This window comes from Monodelphis domestica, chromosome X (assembly GCF_027887165.1).
Source record: "Monodelphis domestica isolate mMonDom1 chromosome X, mMonDom1.pri, whole genome shotgun sequence".
Lineage (NCBI taxonomy): Eukaryota > Metazoa > Chordata > Mammalia > Didelphimorphia > Didelphidae > Monodelphis > Monodelphis domestica.
Window position 1 is genome coordinate 75,804,169 of NC_077235.1, and position 26,170 is coordinate 75,830,338.

At 44.8% G+C, this 26,170-nt stretch overlaps 1 protein-coding gene across 1 annotated transcript in view; it reads left to right on the plus strand.

The window, feature by feature from the left end:
- The window catches only part of LOC103102447 (uncharacterized), a 31,604-nt gene extending 12,254 nt beyond the window's left edge, over positions 1-19,350 (plus strand). The window contains exons 5-8 of the mRNA XM_056809858.1: positions 2,661-2,771; positions 3,064-3,284; positions 8,802-8,954; positions 19,103-19,350. Of these exons, the coding sequence (XP_056665836.1) occupies positions 2,661-2,771; positions 3,064-3,284; positions 8,802-8,954; positions 19,103-19,207 (590 nt within the window). The 3' untranslated portion in view covers positions 19,208-19,350. The remainder of the gene's footprint in view (positions 1-2,660; positions 2,772-3,063; positions 3,285-8,801; positions 8,955-19,102) is intronic.
- Positions 19,351-26,170: the final 6,820 nt, after the last annotated feature.

The window sequence follows — 26,170 nt, forward strand, 5'->3', positions numbered from 1 at the left end:
CCAGCTAGGAAACATCTGAGACCAGGTTTGAACTCTGGACTTTCTTATCTCCAGATCTGACTCTGTCCTCCCACCTGCTCTCCATCCAGCAAAGTCTCCAAAATAAGGCGTAGGAAGTCTGGTGCCTAAGTTTCCCTCCCAGGAGCTCCAAACGTCCATACCAGTTAGGACTCAGTGTGGGCTCTGAGTGTGGGAAAGCCCATTCTTGAATCTGCAGTAAACACGTGGGCAGGCAAGGCTCAGGGGACTCCCTAAACAGATTTTGGTACCAAAGTCATGCGAAAAGCCCACTTGCTTGTCCCCAGAAGGAGCGCACCGGAGACTATTGTCCTCAGGACTTTCTTTCACTCTGATGAGTCCCTCTTTCTCAGGGACCCACAGAATACCCCAAGACTCACACACCAGCTGAGAAATATCCCTTCTCTGGCTAGAAGGCTGGACTCCATGTTCCCTTCTGCCTGGGCCCTTCACAGTCCTGTTTCCTCTACAGAGAAGCCTGGGCTTTGGGAACAGTGTGGAACTCCGTCAGGTTCTTTGCAAGCTCAGGTCTCCTACTACTGCCAAGTGTTTCTGCTGTAGGCATCCATTTCTGGTCCTGGGTGGGGCTATGGGGAGGGGAGGGGAGAAAACAGAGAAGGAAACTTCATTCTCCCTCTCCTGGCTCCCCAGCCCCTGCTCTCCTGTCTCTCTCCCTCTCCCTGTTTCCATCTCCTCCCTCTCTCCTTTTCTCCCTCTCTGCCTCTCCCTCTCTCCCTCTCTGCCTTTTTCCATCTCTTCCTCTCTGCCTCCCCTGTTTTTCTCTCTGTCTCCTTCTCGCTCTCCCTGTCCTTGTTCTTTTTCTTTCAGACATTGAAGTCGGCCATCCCCTGAGCCCCAGGCACTCCCTTCTCCAGACTAACCAGGTCACTTTATGGTCGGGCACCATCCTTATTATTATCCTGATCTGGTCACTGTCTAGCTCATCAATGACTTCTCTGCACTGTGCTACCTAGAACTGAATTTAGAACCCCACATGAGTCTGTCCAGGGTGGAGCATGGCAGGTTTACCATCCATCTCTTTTAATTTGGCCCAAGATCACATTAGTCTTTTGGGCTGCCATAGTAACCTCCTGCCTCACCTCGAGTTCGTGGTCCACAAAATTCCCCCGATTTTTGTCAGGCCAACTGTTGCTTAAGCATTCATCCACAGGGCTCATGGCTTAGCAACTGAGGCAATGGGGATTGGCCGAGACATGTTCACTGCCTTCTGGGAGTTTCGGTTCTCTTGGGCACCTAGGAAATGTGCCCCAGGTCCACAGCACCCTTGTTTTTCAGGGGTGATGGGGCCCAGGAGTGGCAGGAGGGTTTGTCTTTCTTGCGTTCTCTCAGGGGAGGCAAGAGAAGGGAAAGTGCTTTGGAAAAGGCTCAGGTTGCACCCTGTGGAAGTTTACTTTCCACAGTAATAGAGGAGGGCACCGGCTCCTGCTGGTAGAGCGGAGCGGAGCTGGGATGCCCCACTCGACCAGACAGGTCAGCCACCGTTCTCTCCACAGCTCTGGAGATTGCAACGGGAAGGCCATTTGCATCTGGTCCCACTTCCCACCTCTTCCATCCATCAGACCCCAGAACTTGAACCCAGGTGTACCTGCCCATAGTCTTCCTTCTGCAGAGCAGTGCTGCCTTTCCTGGCACCCAAGCCCCAGATTTGAATCGGACCAGATTTGGAGTCTGAGGACTAGGTGTCCCAAGTGTGAAAGGGGTTGTCATAGAAGTGAGGGAGTGGGGCAGCTAGGTGACTTGGTTGATAGAATGCTAGGCCTGGAGATGGGAGGTCCTGGGTTCTAATCTGGCCTCAGATACTTCCTAGCTGGTTGACCCTGGGCAAGTCACTTAACCCCCATTACCTAACCCTTACTGTCCTTGCGCTTGGAACCGATACTTAGTATTGTTTGAAAGGTAAGAGTTTCAAAATAAAGAAGTGAAGGACTTCTTCTTCCTTGGATTTTTTGGAAGTGGAGGCACATTTTTGCCAGAGGACCTAGTAGAAGAAATTTGACCTTTGGATAAGGGTGGATTCTGGAAGCCCTTCCAACTCTGAGACTCACAGGGTTGTTCAAGGAGGGAGAAAAACCCTGCACACTCTGTTGACTGCTCCAGGTGTTCCTGCCTGGAGGGAGGCCCAAATGAGCCACACTTCCCTTGCTCTTGGAAATTCTTCCTCCCCAGCCACGATGGCTAGGGGCATTTGTAGTTGTCACGAAAATAAAGAGAGCGATCCCAACCCGAGACAGAACATGGTGAGGAATTGAGGTTAAGGGGTCTCTTATTCATACTGGTGGAACAAGAGTAATGGCAGATTTGCTGCTCCTTAGAGAACCCTCTTCCCGGAACCAGTTATCCCTTCCTCAAGGGCTCCTGCTATAACATTGTCCCTTCAGTGTGGCCAGAGGTGACCACTCTTAGTTGAATTCCCTAGAAGATATTCCCTCTCTCTGCTTGGTCACCTCCAGGAAGACTAACTTGCTCTGCCATCTTGGTTGCGAGAATTGAAGGAATGAGCGAATGAAGCAAGGATCATTCCAGAGGGACCAATTAGATCTTGATTCAAGCCAGACTAAGTCTGTCAGCTTAGGACACCGTCCTGAGGTTCTTTCTTGATATTTTCTAACGTTTCCCAGCAGAGCACGTCAGGTACCATGGTGGTCGGTCACCTTACTATGAAGATGTGAAACCTGAGGTCCAGAGAGGACCTGCGGGCCTGGAGAGTGAATCATTGCCCCTGAACCTTCCAGGTAAGTGGTAGAAGCAGCCCAAATTCAAAGATGCGTGCTTGGACGATGTGGGATCCAGGCCCCGTTTGCTCCATTGTGGGGCTTTCCCTTCCTCCCCGTTCTCATTCTGAAGAATCTCAGCTTCTCCTTTTTGCCAGAGAGAGAGAGAGAGAGAGAGAGAGAGAGAGAGAGAGAGAGAGAGAGAGAGAGAGAGAGAGAGAGAGAGAAAGCTGGGCATGGAAAACCAATCCTTCCTCGTCTTTCACCTAATAGAGTCACTGACATTTTTGTTTTGTGTATGTGCTGTTGACAGAAGTTGCAGAGGCCTCAAAGGGAGCCCTGGATGCTCTGCAGTCATTTTGTGCCACTGAGAGAACCCCGATTGGTCAGCAGCGGAACCCTCAGGAGGCATGGAGTGGCAGGCAGCAAAGATTGGGTGCAGAGAAGCCCAGGACACTTGAGATGAACAGCTCTGTTCTTTCTCATGTGAGAAACAGACTGTACCTGCAGAACCCGAGGGTGACACCCAACAAGGTACAGAAACTGGATCATGTCCCATTAGCTTTGGGAGCTGCTCAGAAAATGAAGCTCCTCTGCTGACGTTTTCTAAAGGGAACCCAAGTTTTCTCCACAGCAGCTGGGATTCTGGTGGCATGGTATTTGATGAGTCACGCAATCATGTTAGCAGCCTGGCAGGTGGAAGTGGGGTGGGAAAGAGGCAGAACCAAGGAGAGGCAACCCCCCCACCCCCAGTGGAGCTTGGAGTCACCCTGGAAGAACATTGAGGGCTGAGGATCTCAGAGGTCATGATTTGGATGAAGGGTCTGGGAAAGGAATTATTTCCAGAAAGACCAGAGTGGTGTAAATGCAAATACCCAGGCAGTCCAGAGTGAGCTCTGGGTAATTATATTGCTTGAACCTGGGCCAGAAGAGGTGAGGCAAGCAGTCCCTCCCCTCTTTGAGGTGGGTGTGTACAGTCAGACTTAAATGAGGTGGGGGAGAGTTTTGACACACTGCTTTCTAAGCCCTCTTGTTATCCTTTGCTCGAAGGGACACTTCTGTGGGGAGGGGAAGAAGGGAGAAAGGCCATTTTGGGTAATGAAGGTGGTAGGAAAGCAGAAGATAGCGAGAGAGTGATTTTAAAAGGTCAAAGGGCCAACAAGGGGAAATTCGATTCTACCCAAACACTTTGCTTGGGGTGGTGAGGATTGGGCAAGTTGGTGGGACCATGGGAGCCACAGTAAGAAATGACCCCCCCCCACCCCCACCCCATCTTAGAGGTGAGTTTCCTTTGTTTTTGAGACTGGCCCTCTATATGTCTCCAAGGCTGGAAATACAGTGATCTCTCTCTCTCAGGACCAGTCTCACTGCTGGGAGCTTTGACCAGTTCCATTTCTGACCTGGGCTGGTTTCTTCATCTCCATAGGCAGCCTGATGGTCCCTTGCTCTTGAGGTTTCACCACATTAGTTTGAGACTGAATGTGGAAACCTGATCGATCGGCTCAGGGCACAGCAACCCGGAACTCCTGAGCTCAAAGTATCCATCAGCCCCAGCTTCCCTGAGAGCAGGGCCCTACTAGCCCTGTGCTACAGGAGTGGAGATTATTTGGGGCCTCCTAAAGATTTTTGTAATTACTGACATCTTAATGGATTTTTCAGGAGGTTGTCCCCCAAAAGTTTTCATATGTTGTGATTAGGAAGGAGCAGTGCAGGTTTTATCCTTTTGTGGAAGAATGAGAGAAGTTTTGGGGTGCTGTGATCTCCTAGAAATTCTTGGATGAGAAGTAATTGAGGAAAAAATGACAAATTAGTGGAAATAGGGTCACTTGAGTTTCAATGAACTCTGCAGCTGAGAAGGTGAAGGTTTTAGTAGTCATTAAATTTTGCTGAACAACAATTATGAGCTAAAATGACCAAAGCAGTATTCAGTGAAGTGCATAGAGTTTGAGGTGTGCGTGGGATGTGGAGCTCCGGGAAGGCAAGGAAGGTTTAGGAGAAGAGTAATGAAGGCAAACAGAAAGGTGTGGATTTCAGGACCTCTCGAAAGATATCTATCTACCTGTGTCTATCGGTAGATACATAGATATATGGATATGAAATCAGAGAGAAATTAAAGAAGAAAGTTCAAGCACATCCAAGAAAATTTGAGCAAGGTTTCCGAAATAAGGAGAATACGGGGCACTTCCTGTGTCAGGCTTTGAGTCGTTCCAAGGGGAAGAGAGGAAGGTTATAGGCCATCAGCAGTTGTAAGACCCAGATCTGATTTGACAGAAATATGTCCTGACTTAAGGACTCCCTTTCATAGGAGAGCTATGGTAAACTGGAACCTAGAACAAGGAAATGGCCACCTTCCACTTTGGCCGTAGACGGGCCGAATGTCGTGGGCCTTAAGAAGTGCTTGCCATAATTGGACGTTCTGGAGAAGAGTGCTAGATAATTGAAAAATATTGCCCGAGGATTCTGTGTATACCGTTTGGGAGCATAGATCCTGGCCCAACTGAATTGATTTGGGTTTCATTTTTAGGGAGAGAATCATGTTAAGTCAGATTAACTTTGCGGCTTGGCGTGAAGACAAAATGTCGGGCCCAGCGATCTCAGCTTACCAACTTGTTAGCTAAACGTAAATGCGATCGTTCCTCGTGTTGGAAAGCATTAGTAGGAGAGTGAACTTTTCTTGGGTTCTCTGAAGGTACAGAAGTAATTTTGAAAGGGCCTACATAAAAAAATGTTTAAAAAAACTGCTCTGCCATAGTGAAATCTCGTCAGTCTGCTAAGAAGGTGAGGTAATTAGGTTTGAGAACTGGTGCTGACCTCTGGCAGACACTGATACCACCACACTGCTTCTTTACCCCTTAGTCAGCTACAGGTGAAGTCAGAAGCACCTTTCAGAATTGCTGGTAAGGAAGCTCTTGCCCAACAGAGTGCTTAGCATAGCCTTGCCCCACTCACTATGTATCAACCCCTGTCTAAATGTTGGCCGATGGTGATGGCCTTTGGTGCTTTTGCGTGTTTCTTATGTTTTCAGTCTGGGTCACAGTAGTTTGCATTCTGTGAAACAGCTCAAGGACTTCAGATGGGCCGTGTTCTGGAAGTGTCAGTTCAGGCTCCTTAGAGCTCAATTTTGGCTCAAGCCCAAAATCAGTCTTCCAGCAAGAGATTTTGAAAGCAAAGACTTCTAATACTTAGCATACTAAAGCTATCCTAATGACAACAGGTGCGAATTGGCATTGGCAAAGCTATATTTGTAGCTCTTTGTATTGGCAATGCCAAATGAATTGCACACCTCTGTTGGGAAAATTAGGAATACCAACCAGCATAGAAGAGAAATGGCTGCTCTTGATACTGCCAGGATATAAACGCAGGGATTAAAATTTTGTTGAAAAGCTGTGGGGTTTTGTTGACTATTTTATTTCCTTGGAATTATAATGATGGCTTCTTTGCTGTTTTATCTGATGTTTGAGACTTGTTATCAACACGATTATGAGAGCATTTTAGCTCTGCTGATAATATGGCCACAGGTATTAAGCCTGAGAACTAGTAAATTCAGAGGTGGAAGAGCTAGCTAGCTTCACATGGAGCGAGAGTTTGTGAGTCACCTCACATCAGCTTAGGTAAAGGAAGTAATCGGTTTGTCTGAGAAACATTTAGAGGCTTTCATGGGTTGCAAGCTCCATCCTTGGTCATAGTGCGACATGGCAGGCCTCCCTGCTCCCATCTAATGGTTTGTAAATATTTTAAGAAGTCCACAAAGTTTCTCCTAGTTTCTCTCCCTTTCCCCCCTCCCGGGGACACAATGCATATAGCAAATAATATTTTTGAAGGAAAAAAAAGCAGAGAAAAGAATCAAAACCTCTCAGTACATTGTCAGAAAGTCTGGACGTAGATGGAATGTGCTATGCCTGTGGTCATTTCATATCTGCAGAGAATCAGGGCAGGTGGGTCTTCTCCTCTCTCTCTCCTTTGGCGTCTTCCTCATTCTTTGTAATTTGGCAAAGTTCCCTTTTGATTGTTTGCTGGTGCTTCTTTCCATTTCCATTGTTGTAATCCTTGTGTAGGTTATTGCCTTGGCTTTGCTTACTTCACTCTGCGTTAGTTTATGTCAGTCTTTCCATACTCGTCTGTGTTTGCCGCTTACCACAAACTGTACCACAGTTTGTTCTGAGTATTCTCTACCAATGGGCATCTGATTTGTTACCAACTCCTTACTACCAAAAAATGTCTACTGGAAATATTTTGATGTGTATGGACTTCCTTGGGGTATGAGCCTAGTTAGTGGGATCTTTGGATGAGAGGTATGGAACTGTTTGTCAATTAATTCCAAATTGCTTTTCCGAAGGATCAAACTGATTTTCAGTTCTCTTAAATATGCATCAGTGTGCCTATCTTCCCAGCCTCTCCCAAATTGCCTAGTCCCCATGTTTTTTTAGCTCTGCCCACTTACAGGGTGGGAGATGAAACCTTAGGGTTGTTGTAGTTTCATCTTTTGCTGTTTTCCCCTCTTATTATTAGTTATTTGGAACCTGTTCTTACATGGTTATGAATAATTTCCAGTTTCCTTGAGAGCTGCTTGTTCATATCCTTTGACTCTCTAGTGAGGTTAATTTTTGCTCTCTCTCTCTCTCTGTCCCTCTCTCTCTCTCTTTCTGTCTGTCTGTCTGTCTGTCTGTCTCTCTCTCTCTCTCTCCCTCCCTTCCCCTCTCTCCCTGTCTCTCTCCCTCTGTATTTCTCTCTCTCATTCTCTCTCAATATAGGTATTTATATATCTTTTTCTTATCTCAATATATTGGACACTAAACCTATATCTAAGGAATCTGATGCAAAGTCTTTTTTCCCTTCTGCTTGCTTTCCCTTATCCAAGGTGCATTGGTTGTGTTTGGTGCAATGGGAATGGAAAAGCTACTGGTATGTTGAAGGGTTTTAATGCTTTCCTATGAGAGGACTGGTGGAAAGAACTACACAGGGAAGTTTATTCTTAAGTTGTTGAAGTGTCGTCTCATGGAGGAGAAGTGAGACTTATTGGTTTGGCTGCACAAAGTAGACTTAGGAGCCATGGCTGAAAGCTGGAACTGTGACAGCTCAGTGTCTGTAAAAACTCCTTGGTGTGCTGCACAGCAGAGTCTAGTTCGGGATTGGTAAGACTGCTCAGCCTCCTTTCTGACTGGAAGATTTGGTCATTCGGTGATCTGTTTCCAGGAGGCTTGGTACTCATCAAAAATGTACACTCACACAGATGTACACATACTCAGACAACCATACTTAGGATATACCTTAGCATAGATACATATAAGGACATATAAAATCAGTCTTGGCTCAACCACTCAGTCCTTTGAAGGATGTTGAGGAAAGAATACTCATCTGCAGAGAAACAAATTGGTAGAAAGCACGTGCAAGCATGTCCAATACAGTCTATTGCTAGTTCTCTAGTTCCACTCTTTTGGGTGCAGTTATTGGTGATTTAGTGAATGGAGTATCGGGATCAGGAATGGGATCAGGAAGACCTGATTTCTAATCCAGACTTGACCCTTTGTAGCTGAGTGACTCTGGCAAGTCATCTTTTCTCTGTGTGCCTCGGACTCCTTGTCAGTAAAGGGAGGACAAAGCTAGAATCCACCTCCCAGTGTTTTTGTGAGTATAACATGGGATAATATTTAGAAAGTGCATCACAAACTCGAAACTCTACATAAATGCTACCAATTGTTATTTTTGGAACTATTTCCAATTTTCCAATTTGTTTCATCTCTCAAGACCAGTCTTGGAGTCAAGCGACCTAGGTTTGTTTTTGTCTCGTCTTTGCCACTGAACTCGGCTAATCCAGCTTCCCTTGGTTTCTTCACTTGTCAAATGGGCAAACCCACTCCACCTGATGATAATGGTGAGGATAATGTATCAAAAGTACATTTTCACCATTAGGCTCCACAAGTATGGCAACTGTTATTCTTTCTGCTTCCCAGTACGTTCATTGACTGCTATACTTTCAGAAAGGATTTGGATAACAACAGAACGAGGGCTAATGGCATCCAATAATTTCTTATTCCAATTTCTCATTTCAAGGCTTCAGCAGTTAAAGAGCATGAGAATGCCCAGTGCCTGGAATATACTAAGAAAAAAGGAGAAGTAGGCCAGAAGACCTTTCGGCGCAAGAAAATAAGTTTCATGGATTCAGCGCTACACAAAGAGAAGATGGAAGAGCGTCGCCATGCCAAAGTTGGTAACTCTTATTCTCAGGTTGTTAATAACTCCTATTTCTGTTGTGTTTCAAGGCTGTCAAAGAGCTTTCCTCACAAGCTATCGTGAAGTAGCTAACATGAGCAATCTTAGTGTCCTCCTTATTTGATTTTATATTTTAAACGGTTATTATTTATCTTAAATATTCTTTTCTTCTTCAGTTGAGTCCCAGAATCTCCCCCTCCTCCTTCCCCACCCAATGAGAAGGTAAACAATGTGACATCAATTATACACATGAAATCAAGCAAAATATATTTCACTACTAGACATATCACAAAAAAGAGGGAAAAAATGAGAAAAGTACACTTTAGTTTGCACTCAGAACTCCTCATTTCTCTCCCTGGAGGTGGAGAGCATTTTTTTTTCATTATTCCTCCTTTGGATTTGTCTTGCATCATTTTATTGATCAGAATAAGCGAGTCTTTCACAGTTTGTCATCATAACAACATTGTTGTTACTGTTGTACAATGATCTCCTGGCTCTTCTCACTTCACTTTGCAGCAGTTCATATAGGTAGGTCTTGCCAAATGTTTTTCTGAAACTACCCATCTTGTCATTCCTTATAGCACGGTAGTAATCCATCACAATCATATGCCACAATTTGTTCAGCCGCTCTCCCATTGATGAGAATCCCCTTGATGTCCAGTTCTTTGTCAGTACAAAAAGAGCTACTCTAAATGTTTTTATAATATAGATCATTTTCCTTTTTCTTTGATTTCTTTGGGATCCAGACCTAGGAGTAAGTACTATTTCTGCATCTGGATATTTCTGGATCAAAAGGTGCGCACAGTTCCAGATTGTTCTCCAGAATAGTTGGACCTGTTCACTGAGCTGTCAACAATTCATTAATAATATATCTGTTTTTCACTCATCTCCTTCAGCATTTGTCATTTCTCATAGGTGAGGTGGTACCTCAGAGTTGTTTCAATTTCCCTTTCTCTAATCAATACTGATTTAGAGCATTTTCCCCATGATTTTAGATAGCTTTGATTTCTTCTTCTGAAAATTCCTGTTCATATCCTTTGACCAATTCTCATTTGGGGAACGACTCCTATTCTTAAATCGGACTCAGTCCTCTATATATTTGTGAAATGAGGCCCTTCTCAGATATAACTGTTTTATATGACTCCATTGTCTGTGGTACCTTTTAGCAAAATGCAGTTTCCCTGATTTTCTGCTATTGCATTGTCTGAGATCACAATCGCCACCCCTGCCTTCTTTACTCAGTGGAAGCATCAACAGACTGTGCTCTAGCCCTTCATTTCAACTCTTAGAGTGGTGTCTTTTGGACACAACATATTGTTGGATTTTGATTTGCACTACATTCTGCTATCTACTTCCTGTCGATGGTAGCTCATCCCATTTCCATTCAGTTATGATTAGTAATGGGGCATTTCCCTCCATTCCAATTTCCTGTTTATTTTCTCTCTTTTTATCCTGTCTCCCTCCTCAAGAGTCCTCCACCATAAAAGCTCTTCCTTGCATGCCATGCCTCATTTATGTGAGATCCCCCCATTATCCCTATTGCTCTTTCCCTTTCACTCAGTACATCACTCTCTCCCCTACTTCTTTTTTAGATCATTCCAACATAATCAACTCACATCTGTGTTCTCCATCCATGTCTCGACACGCTCCTTCTGACTTCTCTAATAACGATAAAGTTCTCAGGAATTAGATGTATCATTTCCCCATATGTAGGGATGTAAACATCTTAACTCCATTGAATCTCTTATGATTATTCTTTCATGTTTATTTTTTAATGCCTGTCTTGAGTCTTCTATTTGAAATGCCATATTTTCTGTTCAGCTCTGGTCTTTCCATCAGGGAGGCTTGGAAGTCCTCTTCATGAAATATGCATTTTCTCCCGGAAGGAGTTTACTCAGTTTTGCCACACAGATGATTATTGGTTGTAATCCTAGCTCTTTTGCCCTCTAGAATATCGTATTCTAAGCCCTCCTCGAATTTAATGTGAAAGCTGTTAAACTTGGTATTCTTTTGCTTTCTCTCTTTGATTAGGATATCAGGGTTATATTTGTCTCATAAAAGGAGTTTGCTACCTTCATACTCTATTCCTGAAAATAGTTTCATAGCAGCATAGAGAGTATTTGTTTTTTAATGTCTAATAAAAATTACTTCCAAATCTGTGGGGTCCTGGTAGTTTATTTCCCTATGGAAATTCATTTATAAGTTGTTTAATTTCTCTTTCTGAGGTTAGGTTTTTTTTAGGTTTGCTATTATGCCACTCTGGGAATTTCATATTTTTTTGGTTATTCATCCACCTACCGAATTTGACTTTTCTCTTCTTTTGAACTATAACTGAGTAGAATAGTTTCTGAGAATTTTCTTGATTTGTCTCATAACCATCCGAATTCCCATCATCTCATTTTGATCTTGGTAATCGGTTTCTTTTTCATCTCCCTTCCTTTCATTTCTTATCAACTCAGTTATTTAAGTTATCAGATGGATTTTTTCTACCATAAATCCATGTCCTTGGGCTCAACAATTACCTTTTCTTCAAATTTATTTCTCTCTCTTTTGATTGCTAGCATGTTCTCCCTTGTATTTATCCTTGGCTTATTAATTTGCTGGATAGGTACTTGATTCCTTTTTAAATTTTTATTTGTCACAAGCAGCAGTGATTTCTTCATTATAGGGAAGACTCAGCGTGATAAGTCCTTGTCCAAGCACCAACCAACAACTCAACTGTCACTCGGAGGCTTAGCGAGTCAGCTGAGGCTTTGAGAGTTTCAGTGACAGATGTCACCCATGTGAGAGGCAGGACTGGAGTCAGGTTTCCTTGATTCCTATTGTGGCACTCATTCCCTGACCTTGTGTTGCTTTGATGTGTGCCACTCATGTCCTTAGACTTTTCTTATTCTTGTGTTAACATTCATGTTCTAGATTATAAATTTTCTTCTAACTCTCTTCGAAGTCACAGCCCATCAATATTCTTATGTTGTCTCTTGGTTACCATTCACTTAAATGTTGCTTTTGTGATTGAATCTTTGCTATCCTCATTGTTTATAAAATGTTTCATCTCCTTTGAGGCCATTTTCTTTCTCTTTCTGTTTTTTGTTACATTTTTTTCACATCACAGCCCACAGTATGTTATTAAGATTTATGCTTCTCTTCTTTTATGCCTGAATTCTTAGAGCCTTGGCAGTGATTCTCACTCAGAAGTCTCTATATCCCTCCCCCTTATCATATCCAGTTTTCCCAACATTTTGTTCATCTGTATAATTTCCTTTTTATCTTTTAGCAGCAAGTTTCCAAGTGAGGGACATCAAAAGATCCTACATTTGGTATCCTTTTGCATTTCTTTTAAAATGTCCATCTCTGCTGGTTGGTATATGCTGACATGCTTTGATTCAAATCCATCTGATTCCAACCGTCCTTCCTCTGGATATAGATTGCATTCCCCATCGTAACTCTTTCAGGATTTTCCCAGATCATTGCATTGCAGAGAGTAGCCAAGTTTCCTCAGTAGAGCATCCTACAATATTGCTCTTACTGTGTACAGTGTTCTCCTAGCTCACACCCACATATTTCAACGATTCTGTGACCTCACTGCTGAATGTGTTCCATAAAGGATGTAGCTTGCTGCTCAACCAGAGCTGCTCTTCCCGTGCACCTCATGGTCCACGTTCTCCCCTAAGTTCCCTAGGGCCATCCTTACTTCCTTTGGGCATCCAGGATGCCACTGGATCATGTAAATGAGCTCTTAAGGTTGTCCATCCAACCTCATGCTAGAGTCTGGAGAATAGATCTTCTTCACCCACTTGGTTATTTCTCTCTGCCGGTGTTGGGGTGGTTATCAGTCTCTCCCAGGAGGCTCTAAAGTGTTCTAGGGCTTGGTGCAAACAAGAAACCGCCGTCTTCTGCAAAGAGGAGTGAGCATTTGTAGGTCTTCGCTATCCATAGTGAATCTCTTTTTACAGGAGACTCTCTGCTGGATCTCCTCTGCGACCTGGGCAAATCGCATCCCTGTTTTATGTATTGCCCGCTATTTATGACCAGAGGGTAACCAAACATGGTCTTGACCACCATCTTCCCTCAGACCTGATAGAGATAGCCCAGGACCCTGAACCCAAGACACTTGGGAATTGCAATGCTTCCAGCTTAGTCTCAGCAGCCATGGTCCCAGGTAGTTATTCTTGCAGAAATGCATCCTGCTAACTTCTCCCACAGGTGCTATAAGCACATCATTTGTAGACAGCCTTCCCCCGCCCCATCCCCCGAATCTCCAAGGAAAAAAAGGTTGTATCCCCCAAAGTCCTCAGCACTGATAGATAGCTCAGTGTCAGAAATGGATATGATTTTATTATATAAATGACAATCAAAGAAGATGCACTGTCATTTCCTTTGCCATTGCACCCTAGGGATGGTGGCATTCCCATCTGACTTGTTTATCAAATCTTCCTCATGTGTTGTCTCTCTCATTTGAATGTGAGCCCTTTATGAGATCAGAGACTGCCTTACTGTTGATTTCTTTCCCCAGACTTTAGTACAATGCTTTTTACCTAGAAAAGCCTAATCAACACTTTCTTCCACCATTCATTATTCTTTCTCTCTTGTTTTATCTATATGGAAAGGGAATCACTTGGAAGCATTGGTGGGCGACTCCCTTCTGAACTAGAGCCATGAAGGAGGCATTCTGTTGTATGCAACCGAGTGCTTTTTCTTATCAAGGAAGCACAGGCACAGTGAGGTCTTGAGCTCTCTACCACTTTCACAGTTTCCAGTCTGCTCTCCCTTGTGAAAGCGGGGCCCTTTGGCCTCTTCCCAGTTAATACTGTCATGATGGGTTTTGATGCATGCATTTGTGACTTTCATGGGAATTTGATGTTGGTGGGAAAGTGGATTGTTGTAGATTGGGGTAGATTGTTGTTGCTGTTCTTTCAGTCCCCTCCTTGTGGTTCTCATCAATTCGAAGCTGTTTTCGTCTGTGCCATTCACTGCTGTCGTGCATTCTTTGAGATACCTTGGCATCCTTTGATCCTCAGTGCCCTTTCAGTTGTGTTGCTCTGCTTATTTGTATAGATTTGAGAATGCGAAAACAAAACAGAATGAGGCAGTACAGTTTTAGGACTGGCTAACACCAGAGGCAGGGGAAACGCTTAGGATTTGTTGAGGGGCTTTTACAATAACCATGAATTATAGGCAGACTAGGACATTCACATTGATCATAGCTGCTGGAGGGACATACAGGTTAGTCACAAGCACTTTGTCATCAAGGGCTTAGGACATTCTCTCTAGGTCATGAACAACAGATTTTCCCAGGTGCCACCTGCCACCTCAGCTGAGGTTTGTTAAAAGCATCTCGGGTCCTTCCATAGGTCATAAGACCGTAGTGTTTCATCAGCAGTATCCCAGGAGGCAAGGAATTGGTGGGAGAAAGGAAAGGTCACTTAGGAAGTGATTCATAGGGATGAGGGACATCATCACTACAATAACAAGCTAGGAGCAATAACGTAACATGACTCAGTCCTAAGATTTTGTCTTATAAACTATAACATACCTCAGAATGTATATAATTTTGCTTCATGCCTTATAATAATAAAATAATCATCACTATATACCTATCAATCTAATGACATACCTAACTCCTCACAATCTTAACTCTATTTAATCAAATGTCAAGAAGCACTGATCCCCTGAAGTCAACCTGAACGGAATAAATACTGATTAAATTAGAGTAGGAATATCAAAATTTCTTTTACCTCCCATTTTTGTAACTATATTATTCTTTTAATGTTTGTCAGAAATCACTTTGTAAATCCATCTGGTCATGGAATTTATTTTGCTTTCCAAGATCACGTTTAGCTTATCTGATCCCTTTTCCAGAGATTGAGCTGTGCAAATTCTTCAAATGTATTTCAGATATATGTGGTTAAGTTGTCCAATTCATTTACATTTACTTGAACAAAGTGATTTCCTTCATTTGTTCTGATTTCTCCTTTTTCATTTTTGTTACTGCCCATTTGGCTTTCCTCCCTTTTATTTTAGTCAGATTAAGTATTGATTTATCTCTTTGTTCATTTTCCCTTGGATACCCAGCCTCTATTGTTATGCAGTAATCATTTCAGAGAGGGGAGGAATTGCTATCAGTTGTGTTCTTCTCTCTTTTGAGTTTTAGCTTTTTGCTCCCCACCATTGTCATATCTTGGAGTGACTATTTTAAGTGCGTATCTTGTTTCCATCATATATATGTCTGGATCTTCCTTTCTAGGCCATTCTGCTACCTTCCTTTCTTTCCTAGGTGAGTTCCTCCCATGGAAATTTAGAATTATGATGGTTTCATGTATTTCCTTCTGTCCTTTCCTTTTATGCCTCTTGATTTCTTGGAGCGCACTCTTCTTCTCCTCCTTCTCCTTCTCCTTCTCCTTCTCCTTCTCCTTCTCCTTCTCCTTCTCCTTCTCCTCCTTCTCCTCCTTCTCCTCCTTCTCCTTCTTCTCCTCCTCTTCCTTCTTCTCCTTCTTCTCCTTCTTCTCCTTCTTCTTCTTCTTCTTCTTCTTCTTCTTCTTCTTCTTCTTCTTCTTCTCCTTCTCCTTCTCCTTCTCCTTCTCCTTCTCCTTCTCCTTCTCCTTCTCCTTCTTCTTCTTCTTCTTCTCCTTCTTCTTCTCCTTCTTCTTCTTCTCCTTCTTCTTCTTTTGTTTTAACCCTTACTTTTCTGTCTTGATAATAACTCCAAGACAGAATGGCAAATGCTAGACCCTTGAGGGGGGTGGTTAAGTGACTTGCCCAGAGTTGAGTCACATAGCTAGGAAGTGTCTGGGGTCATATTTGAATCCAGGAACTCCTGTCTCTATGCTTGGTGCTTTATACAGTGAGCCATCTAGCTGCCCCTTCCTTTTTACAGAGGCTGAGAGAAAAAGGAGGGTGTTCATCATAAGTGAGTTACGTATTTGGTGCAGTCTGCTTGTGTTCCATTCTTCCTCTTCTCTTCCCTCAACCAGTCCTTGGTTCCAGGCTGTTACCCTTTGTCTCTCTCTGCTTTGTTCCCCACTTTGTGGTCTTCCCTTCCCATCTGGATCTTCCTTTCTAGGCCATTCTGCTACCTTCCTTTCTTTCCTAGGTGAGTTCCTCCCATGGAAATTTAGAATTATGATGGTTTCATGTATTTCCTTCTGTCCTTTCCTTTTATGTCTCTTGATTTCTTGGAGCCCACTCTTCTTCTTCTTCTTCTCCTTCTTCTCCTCCTCATCCTTCTCCTTCTCCTTCTCCTCCTCCTCCTCCTCCTTCTCCTTCTTCCTCTTCTTCTTCTTCTTCTTCTTCTTCTTCTTCTTCTTCTTCTTCTTCTTCTTCTTCTTCTTCTTCTTCTTCTCCTTCTCCTTCTCCTTCTCCTTCTCCTTCTCCTTCTCCTTCTTCTCCTTCTCCTTCTCCTCCTTCTCCTTCTCCTACTCCTCCTCCTTCTTCTTCCTCTTCCTTTTCTTCTTCTTCTTCTTCTTGTTCTTCTTCTTCTTCTCCTTCTTCTTCTTCTTCTTCTTCTTCTTCTTCTTCTTCTTCTTCTTCTTCTTCTTCTTCTTCTCCTTCTCCTTCTCCTTCTTCTCCTTCTCCTTCTCCTTCTCCTTCTCCTTCTCCTCCTTCTCCTTCTCCTTCTTCTCCTTTTGTTTTAACCCTTACTTTTCTGTCTTGATAATAACTCCAAGAGAGAATGGCAAATGCTAGACCCTTGAGGGGGGTGGTTAAGTGACTTGCCCAGAGTTGAGTCACATAGCTAGGAAGTGTCTGGGGTCAGATTTGAATCCAGGAACTCCAGTCTCTATGCTTGGTGCTTTATACAGTGAGCCATCTAGCTGCCCCTTCCTTTTTACAGAGGCTGAGAGAAAAAGGAGGGTGTTCATCATAAGTGAGTTACGTATTTGGTGCAGTCTGCTTGTGTTCCATTCTTCCTCTTCTCTTCCCTCAACCAGTCCTTGGTTCCAGGCTGTTACCCTTTGTCTCTCTCTGCTTTGTTCCCCACTTTGTGGTCTTCCCTTCAGAATCAGAGTTTGTTTTGCCTATGGCCAATCCCTCCCTGAATCTACTCTTCTTCTTGATCTGCCTCTCCCCTCTCCCAGTTTCTACCTGATTCCTAGTTTAGTATATTATTGTACCAAACTCTTTATGTGCCTCTGTGTGTGTGAGAGAGAGACAGACAGACAGACAGACAGAGACAGAGACAGAGAGACAGGCAGACAGAGACAGAGATTTGGAATACTCAGTTTGGCATTCAAAGCCCTTCCTCACCTAGCCCCCTCCTACCTTTCCAGTCTTCTTAGGAAACCTTACTTCTCAACATGTACTCTTCCATCCAATGACTCTGGCCTTATGGCTGTTCCACAGACAAGACTCTCCATTTCTCAGCTGTGGACATTTCTCTGACTGTCCGCCATGCCTGGAATGCTCTCCTTCCTCCACTCCCATGATTGATCTCCTTTTCCCCCTTAAGTCTCCACTCCAATCCCATCTTCTACTGGAATCTTTTCCCAGCCCCTCTTGATTCCAGTGTTTTTCCCTTTTAATTATTTTCTGTTTATCCTGTCTAGAGCTTGCTCTGCATATATCATGCACATATACATGTTGTCTCCTCCATCAGATTGTGATCTCCTTGAGGCCTGGAACTGTCTTTCCCCCTCTTTTTTGTGTTAGCCCTTAGCACAATGTCTGGTACACGGCAGGCACCTAAGACATGTTTATTGAATGAAATTGGATTGGCGTGAGTTCAAATTTGCCCTCTGACATTTACTAGCTATGTGATGCTGTGCAATTCACTTAGCCTTGTTTGCCTAAGGTTCCTCATCTACAAAATGGGGATGACAATCACAAGTACCTCCTGTGATTGCTGTGAGCATCAAATGAGATTTTGGTAAAAACTCTTTGCAAGGTCTATACAAATGTTTTATTATTTGGATGATGACGATTTTCCCTTGTAAGCAGTTCCCCTGCTCTCCTGGCCTACTACCGGTCTTCTGTTGCAGCACATTTTGTGTGGAGTTCCTTCCAGAATTCTGTAATTGTCTGCATTCTCCCTGAGCTACTTCAGTTTGTTGAGACGTGGCTTAGCAAGGGTCAGATGTAATCCCATGGTTGGGACAGAGGGGTTAAGACAGATCGTTTTTGATCCCCTGATTTGTTTTTCCCACCAAATTAGTGTAATGAGGATTAGGGAGTCTGTCATCGGGTTGAAAACCTTATATCCACTCTCTGAATAGCAGCTGCTATCCAAAATGTATAGTTAATAAAGAAAAGCATAGAGGGCCAAAATCCATGCTCCAATAAAGAAATGGTCACACAAGGGGTGAGGGGACATTTTCAGTGAACAGCCGTGGGCCTTAAATTACTCATGATGAGAAGTGCCAGTGAGAGCCAAGCTGTGGATTCCCTCCCCACCTAGCCACCTGGGTGGCAAAAGGTGGGAATTGTCAGTGTTGGCAGGATTGTGGAAAAACAAGCATTGTCATGATGTGTGAATCCATCCATGCGTTTTGGAAAGCAATTGGAATGAAGTCCCTACCCCTTGGCCTCGAGGTTCCACTGCTAGGCCTATGCCTAAAGCAGGTCTGTGCTGAGAAGAAAGGCCCCCCCCTCCCACCAAAACACTGAGCAGCAGCACTTTGTAGAGTTACAAAGAATTGGAGAGCAAGTTCCACGAGGTGCCCCACACGAAAGTGTGGGATCTTTCCAAGCTGCGTCAAACAGTAGGAAGAATTCGGAGATTTATATGAACTGATGCAGCAGATACACAGCGGCTCCAGAGATGTCAGTGGAAGGAAGGAAGGGCAGCAAACAATCGAAACGACATTCCAGGGAATTGTGATCAGCAGGCCTGGCCCCCCGGAAGCTCTATGAGAAGCAGCTCCCCCTCGTTGCCATTCTTTGGGCAGCCATGGCTGAAGACTTCTTTGGCAGTGTCTGTCCTTCTAGGGATAAGCCCATCCACCCAAGGTCAGGGTGGGCCTCAGACAGAAGATGCAGCAAGGTTTGTTCAGAGTCCAGTGCTGTAATAAGGCCACAAGCAGGAGGAGTTGTCGTCATCATCATCATCATCATCATCATCATCATCATCATCATCATCATCGTCCTCATCGTCTTCATCATCAACATCATTGTGCTTGTTATTGTTTTCCTGTCTCTTTGTCTTCTAGGATCTTCTCAGCCTCATTGAAGAAGTCCACCAAAGTCTCCCCAGGCTTCCCAGTGACCCGGAGGCCATCTGGAAAAGATGGAATTCTCAAGGTCATGTTGGGTAGACTGTGGTTCATCCCAGTCCAGAGTAGATTTTTCCAGGATGGAAACAGGCCCTCCCGCCTCCATCCTATGGCCCAGCTAAAGCCTTTTAGGTGTAGCCAGCTGACAATGACACCTTGATCAATAAACACATGTTTCTGTTGTGTGTCTGAGTTGCTGCCATCATTCCCGCAGGTCCACATCGGTCATCAGCTTAAGGGCACTTCAACAAAGACCCCCAGGGTGACTCCCCCCGATGCTACGTATGAGGGAGAAGCACAAATTGGAGGAGACCCAGTTCCTTCTCCTGCTTACAGCCTACTAGGGAGATAGGACCCAGACACCTATAAGTATGATCTATAAGAACACATTGGGTACATCAGGGAAGTGCAGAGTGAAATGCCCCATGAGGTCTCACATCCCGAGGGATGAGTTGAATAGCTGAAGAGGAAGAAGAGGACTATTCCAAGCCCAGGACATGGCATGAGGAAATCCATCCCCTGGGCTCAAGGAGTTCCCATTCTCCTGGGAGGCCAGTACCCTGGGCCATTTTCAGGGGCAAATCAAATGGAAAATGTCCATGGTCCTTAGGGTGGATCTGATGTGCCCAAGGCTCTTGGATTCGGGGTCCTGAGCTGTCCCCACCAGGGTCCGAGGGGAGATGGCCTGTGATCAGAGGGGTAGTGATGGTACTTTGAATTGTCTGGTTGAGGCTGTTGCCTCCTGATTTTCCGTCAGGGAGCCTCGCTCTTGTAGCTAGACACTCCTGCCTGCCCCCGTGCTGGCCCCTTCAGGTACAAAGTCCATTCCCCAGAAAATGGCTGTGAGGACTTTTCTGGGGGCAGCCAGGCTGAATGCTGCCACTCCTAGACCTCTTCTTCCTGTCTGTCTGCCTGGGGCAGTAAGGTTTCTTGCATGGCTATTCTGTTTCCTGGGTGAGACTTGAACTCCGGTCTTTCTGGCTTGGAGTCTTCATTTCAATCTGTCTGTGCATCTAATTGTCTGTCTCTGTCTCTTTCTCCCTCCCTCCCTCCCTGTCTGTCTGTCTCCCTCTGCCTTTTCCTCTCTGCCTCTCCCTCTCTTCTCCTGTCCCCCCATTCCCTATCACCCTCCCTTTTCCTCTCCCTCTCTCTCTCCCTCCCTTTTCCTCTCTCCCTCCCCCCTTTCCTCTTCCACTCTCCCTCTCTCCCCATCCCCCTTTCCCCCTGGCCTCCTCTGTCTCTCCCTCTCCCTTGTCCTCTCTCCCTCTTCCCCTCCCTTTTCTGCTTCCCATCTCCCTCTCTCCCCCTATCTCCCTGTCCCCCTCTTTTTCTCCATCTCCCCTTTCCGTTTTCTTCTTCCCTTCTACCAGTATTCCTGTCCCCTCTCTCTCTGCCCTTTTCTTCTTCTGCCTCTGCTGTTTCCTTTTCCTCTCTTCCTCTCCCTCTCCCCCATATCCTCTTGTCTTTCCCCTTGTCCCCCTGTCCCTCTTTATATCTCCCTCTCCCCTGACTTTTTCTCTTCCCCTCTCCCTTTCCCCTCTTATCCCCTTCTCCCTCTTCCCCAATCCCCCTCAGTCTCTCCCTCTCCCCTCTTTTCCTCTTTGCCTTCCTCTCCTCCTCTGATACTCACTGTTCTAAACCCCTCCCAGCTGTCACTCCCTGTTCTGATGCCCCTCCCAGCTCTGACATTCTGTTTTAAGCCCCTCCCAGTTCTGACACTCCCTGTTCTAAGGCCCCTCCTTCCTGCAAGGCTCTGTGTTCTAAGCCCCTCCCAACTCTGACCCTCCCTATTCTAAGGCCCTCCCAGCTCTGGCATTTTGGGTTCTAATCCCTTCCAAGCTCTGACACTGACTGTTCTAAGCACCTCCCAGCTATGACATTCGGTGTTGTAAGCCCTTCCCATCTCTGACACTGTGTTCTGAGGCCCCTCCCAGCTCAGACACTACCTATTCTAATCCCCTCTCTGCTCTGGCATTTTGTGTTCTAAGCTCCTCCCAGCTCTGACATTCTGTGTTCTAAGACCCCTACCAGCTCTGACATTCTATGTTCTAAGGCCCCTCCCAGCCTTGGCATTCCATGTTCCTAGTCCCTCCCAGCTATTCAAATCTCTGTCTAAACCCCTCCCAGCCCTGACACTCACTGTTCTAAACCCCACCCAGCTGACACTCCCTGTTCTGATGCCCCTCCCTGCTTGGCATTCCATGTTCTGAGGCCCCTCTTAGCTTTGACACTCTCTTTTCTACGCCCCTCCCAGCTCTGACATTCTGTTCTAAGCCCCTCCCAGCTCTGACACTCATTGTTCAAAACCCCTCCTGCTGACACCCCCTGTTTTAAGGCCCCTCCTTCCTCTGGGGCTCTGTGTTCTAAGCCCCTCCCAACTCTGACCCTCCCTATTCTAAGACCCTCCCAGCTCTGGCATTTTGGGTTCTAAGCCCTTCCAAGCTCTGACACTGACTGTTCTAAGCACCTCCCAGCTATGACATTCGGTGTTGTAAGCCCTTCCCATCTCTGACACTGTGTTCTGAGGCCCCTCCCAGCTCTGACACTACCTATTCTAATCTCCTCTCTGCTCTGGCATTTTGTGTTCTAAGCTCCTCTCAGCTCTGACATTCTGTGTTCTAAAGCTCCTCCCAGCCTTGGCATTCCATATTCCTAGCCCCTCCCAGGTAGTCCAATATCTGTCTAAGCCCGTCCCAGCCCTGACACTTACTGTTCTAAATCCCACCCAGTTGTCATTCCCTGTTCTAAGGCCCCTCCTACCTCTGAGGCTTTGTGTTCTAAGCCCCTCCTAGGTCTAGCATTCTGTTTTCTAAAATCCCTCCCAGCTCTAGCATTTCCTGTTCTGAGTCCCCTCCTACCTCTGACACTCTCTGTTCTAAAGCCCCTACCAGCCCTGAAACTCACTGTTCTAAACCCTCCCAGCTGACACTACCTGTTCTGAGGCCAGTCCTAGCTCTGACTTTCTGTGTTCTAAGGCCCCTCCCAAACTTGGCATTCCATGTTTTGAGGCCCCTCCCAGCTCTGATACTCCCTGTGCTAAGCCCCTCCCAGTCATGACACTTATTCTTCTAAACCCCACCCAGCTGACACGCCCTGTTATAAAACCCCTCCCACCTCTGAGGCTCTATGTTGTAAACACCTCCCAGCCCTGGCATTTTGTGTTCTAACCCCCTCCCAGGTCTGACACTGATTATACTAAGCTCCTCCCAGTCCTGACACTCACTGTTCTAAACCCCACCCAATTGACACTCCCTGTTCTAACGCCCCTCCTACCTCTGAGACTCTGTGTTCTAAGCCCTCCCAGCTCTGGCATTTTGTGTTCTGAGGCCCCCCCTACCTATGACACTCTCTGTTTTAAGGCCCCTCCCAGCTCTGAAACTCCCTGTTCTGAGGCCCCTCCCAGCTCTGACATTCTGTGTTCTAAGCCCCTTCCATCTCTGACAATCTCTATTCTAAGCCCCTCCTAGCTCTAGCATTCTGTGTTCTAAAGTCCCTCCCAGCTCAGGCAGTCTATGTTCTGAGGCCCCTCCTACCTCTGACAGTCTCTGTTCTAAGGCCCCTCCCAGCTCTGAAATTCACTGTTCTAAACCGCTCCCAACTGACACTCCCTATTCTATGGCCCCTCTCACCTCTGATGTGCTGTGTTTTAAGCCCCTCCCAGCTCTGATACTCCTTGTTCTTTTTAAGTTTATTTATTTAATTAATAACTTTAGAATATTTTTCCATGGTTACATGATTCATGTTCTTTCTCTCCCCTCCTCCCACCCCTTCTCACAGCCAACAAGCATTTCCACTGGGTTTGATATGTGCCATTGATCAAGACCTATTTCCATATTATTAGTATTTGCACTAGGGTGATCCTTTAGAGTCTACTTCCCCAATCCTGTCCCCATCAAACCACATGATCAAGCAGTTGTTTTTCTTCTGTGTTTCTGCTCCCACAATTCTTTCTCTGGGTGTGGATAGTGTTCTTTCTCGTAAGTCCCCCAGAATTGTCCTGGGTTTGCTGCTAGTCGAGAAGCCCATTACATGTGATTCTACCACAGTGTCTCTGTGTACAATGTTCTCCTGGTTCTCCTCCTTTCACTCTGCATCAATTCCTGGAGATTGTTCCAGTCCCCATGGAATTCCTCCACTTTATTATTCCGTTCAGCCCAATAGTATTCCATCACCAACATATACCAGAATTTGTTCAGCCATTCCCCAATTGAAGGGCATCCCCTCATTTTCCAATTTTTTGCCACCACAAAGAGTGCAGCTATGAATATTCTTGTACAAGTCTTTTTCTTATTATCTCTTTGGGGTACAAACCCAGCAGTGCTATGGCTGGATCAAAGAGCAGACAGTCTTTTAGCACTCTTTGGGCATAGTTCCAAATTGCCTTCCAGAATGGTTGCATCAAATCACAACTCCACCATCAATGCATTAATGTCCCCACTTTGCCACATCCCCTCCAGCATTCATTACTTTCCTTTGCTGTCATGTTAGCCAATATGCTAGGTGTGAGATGATACCTCAGAGTCAGAGTTGTTTTAATTTGCATTTCTCTGAGTGTAAGAAATTTAGGGCACTTTTTCATGTCCTTTTGATAGTTTTGATTTTCTTTATCTGAAAATTGCCTCTTCGTGTCTTTTGCCCATTTATCACTTGGGAAATGGCTTGATTTTTTGTACAATTGATTTAGTCCCTTATAAATTTGAGTAATTAGAGTCAAGATGGAGGCTTAAAAGGAGCAGAAGTTAAGACCTCTGAATACCCTTGTTTACCGATCACAAACTGAATGCTCTCAGGGACTGAAAATCAAACCTAACTACAAGGCAGAGCCAAGGAACCCTCTTGCTGGACTCAACTCAAAAGGTATGCCCCCCCCAAAAGCTGGAATCCAAGAACACTTGGGTTTAAGGAGAAGGCAGAAGGAAGGTCCCAAGACCCTTCCTCCCGCACCTAGAAAGCTGGGCCCCCAGTGGCAGCGAGAACCTCTGGGTGGGCAAAGGCTCTGGTCTGGAGGGTGTACCTTTTGGCCAGGGCAGTGCCAAGCTCAGAGCATTGAGCATAGATAGGAGGGAAGGAGCTGGAGAGGGAGCTACCAGCCTGGTCAGAGCCATGGAGACCTTTCATACTGCTCCACCCTTCCAGGAGGTTTTTGGCCTCAGAGTAAACCTAGCTCACACCAGCTGAACTTAATCCCATCAAAAGCCTTCAGAACTCAGTGAAGCCTAGGCTGCAACACCACTACCTCACTAACTGCTGGACTTTAATCCAATCAAAAGCCTCCAGAGGACAGGGAAGGGCAAACTCCAACACTCCTTCCCCAGAGACTGAACTGAGAGATCTGACAAAGCTCCAAGAGGGGAGACTGACAGAAAGCCCCCAAACCAAAAAAAATGAGAGGAGCAAGAGCACAGACAAATATGGGGAGCAAAGAAGGGGTAAATAGGAGCAAACAACAGAAAAAGAAGAAAGAAATTACAATTTGCAGCTTCTGCACACGCAATGAACCAAGAACAATCAATACACAGGAGGACACAAGTAATACAACAGAAATTCCAGCGAACTGTACACAGGCTTTGGAAGAATTCAAAATGAAATTCAAAACACAATTAAGAGAGGCTGAAGAAAATTGGGACAAGAATATAAAAACTAAGATAAGTCATCTGGAAACAGAAAATAGTGTCTTGAAAAACAAAATCAACCAGCTTGAAAATGAGTCAAAGGAGATGAAAGATGGGGCAAAGGAGATGAGAGATGAAGTAAAGGGAATGAAAGATGTCCTCCAAAGAAAATCAGACCAGAAGGAGAGGGATGACCAAAAATCCAGGGATTCAATCTAGTCTTTAAGTACCAGAATACAACAACTAGAATCAAGTGACCTCACAAGGAAGCAGGACACTATAAAACAAAACCAAAATAATGAAAAAATTAAGGAAAATATGAAGCATCTCAGTCACAAAACAGAGGATTTAGAAAATCGTTCAAGCAGACACAATTTAAGAATCACTGGTCTACCAGAAGACCATGACAAAAGAAAAAGCCTGGACATAATACTACAGGAAATTATTCAGGAAAACTGCCCCGATATTCTGGAACAAGAGGGAAAAGTGGAGATTGAAAGAATCCACAGATCACCTCCTGTTCTTAATCCCCAACTCACAACACCCAGAAATGTTATAGCCAAACTCAAGAGCTATTAGACCAAAGAAAAGATATTACAAGCTGCCAAGAAAAAGTCATTCAGATGTCATGGAATCACAGTGAGGTTAACGCAGGATCTGGCTGCATCCACACTGAAGGACCAAAAGGCATGGAATATGATATTCTGGAAAGCAAGGGAACTAGGTCTACAACCAAGAATCAACGATCCAGCAAAACTGACTATATTCTTACAGGGGAAAGTATGGTGATTCAACACAATAGAAGTATTCCAAGCATTTGTAAAGAAAAGACCAGACCTGAACAGAAAATTCAATGCCCAAGCACAGAACTCAAGAGAATCATCAAAAGGTAATTTTTAAAAAGTGGGGGAAAAGAAAAACAACATTTAAAAAACCCAAAAAAACTTTTTTTAAGAGACTCAGTAAGTTAAAATGTTATGTATCCCAATAAGAAAAGAGGTCATTTGTAACTCTTAAAAACTGTCATCACCTGAGAGGCTAGAAGAATTACACATAGAGGGAACAGTGATAAACTGTATAGCATGAAAGAAGACAGAAATAGGTATATAGATATATGCATGTATAAATACATATACATATGTATATGTACATATATATATACAAATATATATACAACTAGAGCTTAAAAAGAGGTTAATACTAAAAGAAATGGGAAAGGGGGCAGCTGTATAGCTCAGTGGATTGAGAACCAGGCCTAGAGACGGGAGGTCCTAGGTTCAAGTCTGGCCTCAGCCACTTCCTAACTATGTGACCCTGACCAAGTCACTTGACCCCCATTGCCTAGCCCTTACCACTCTTCTGCCTTCAAGCCAATACACAGTATTGACTCCAA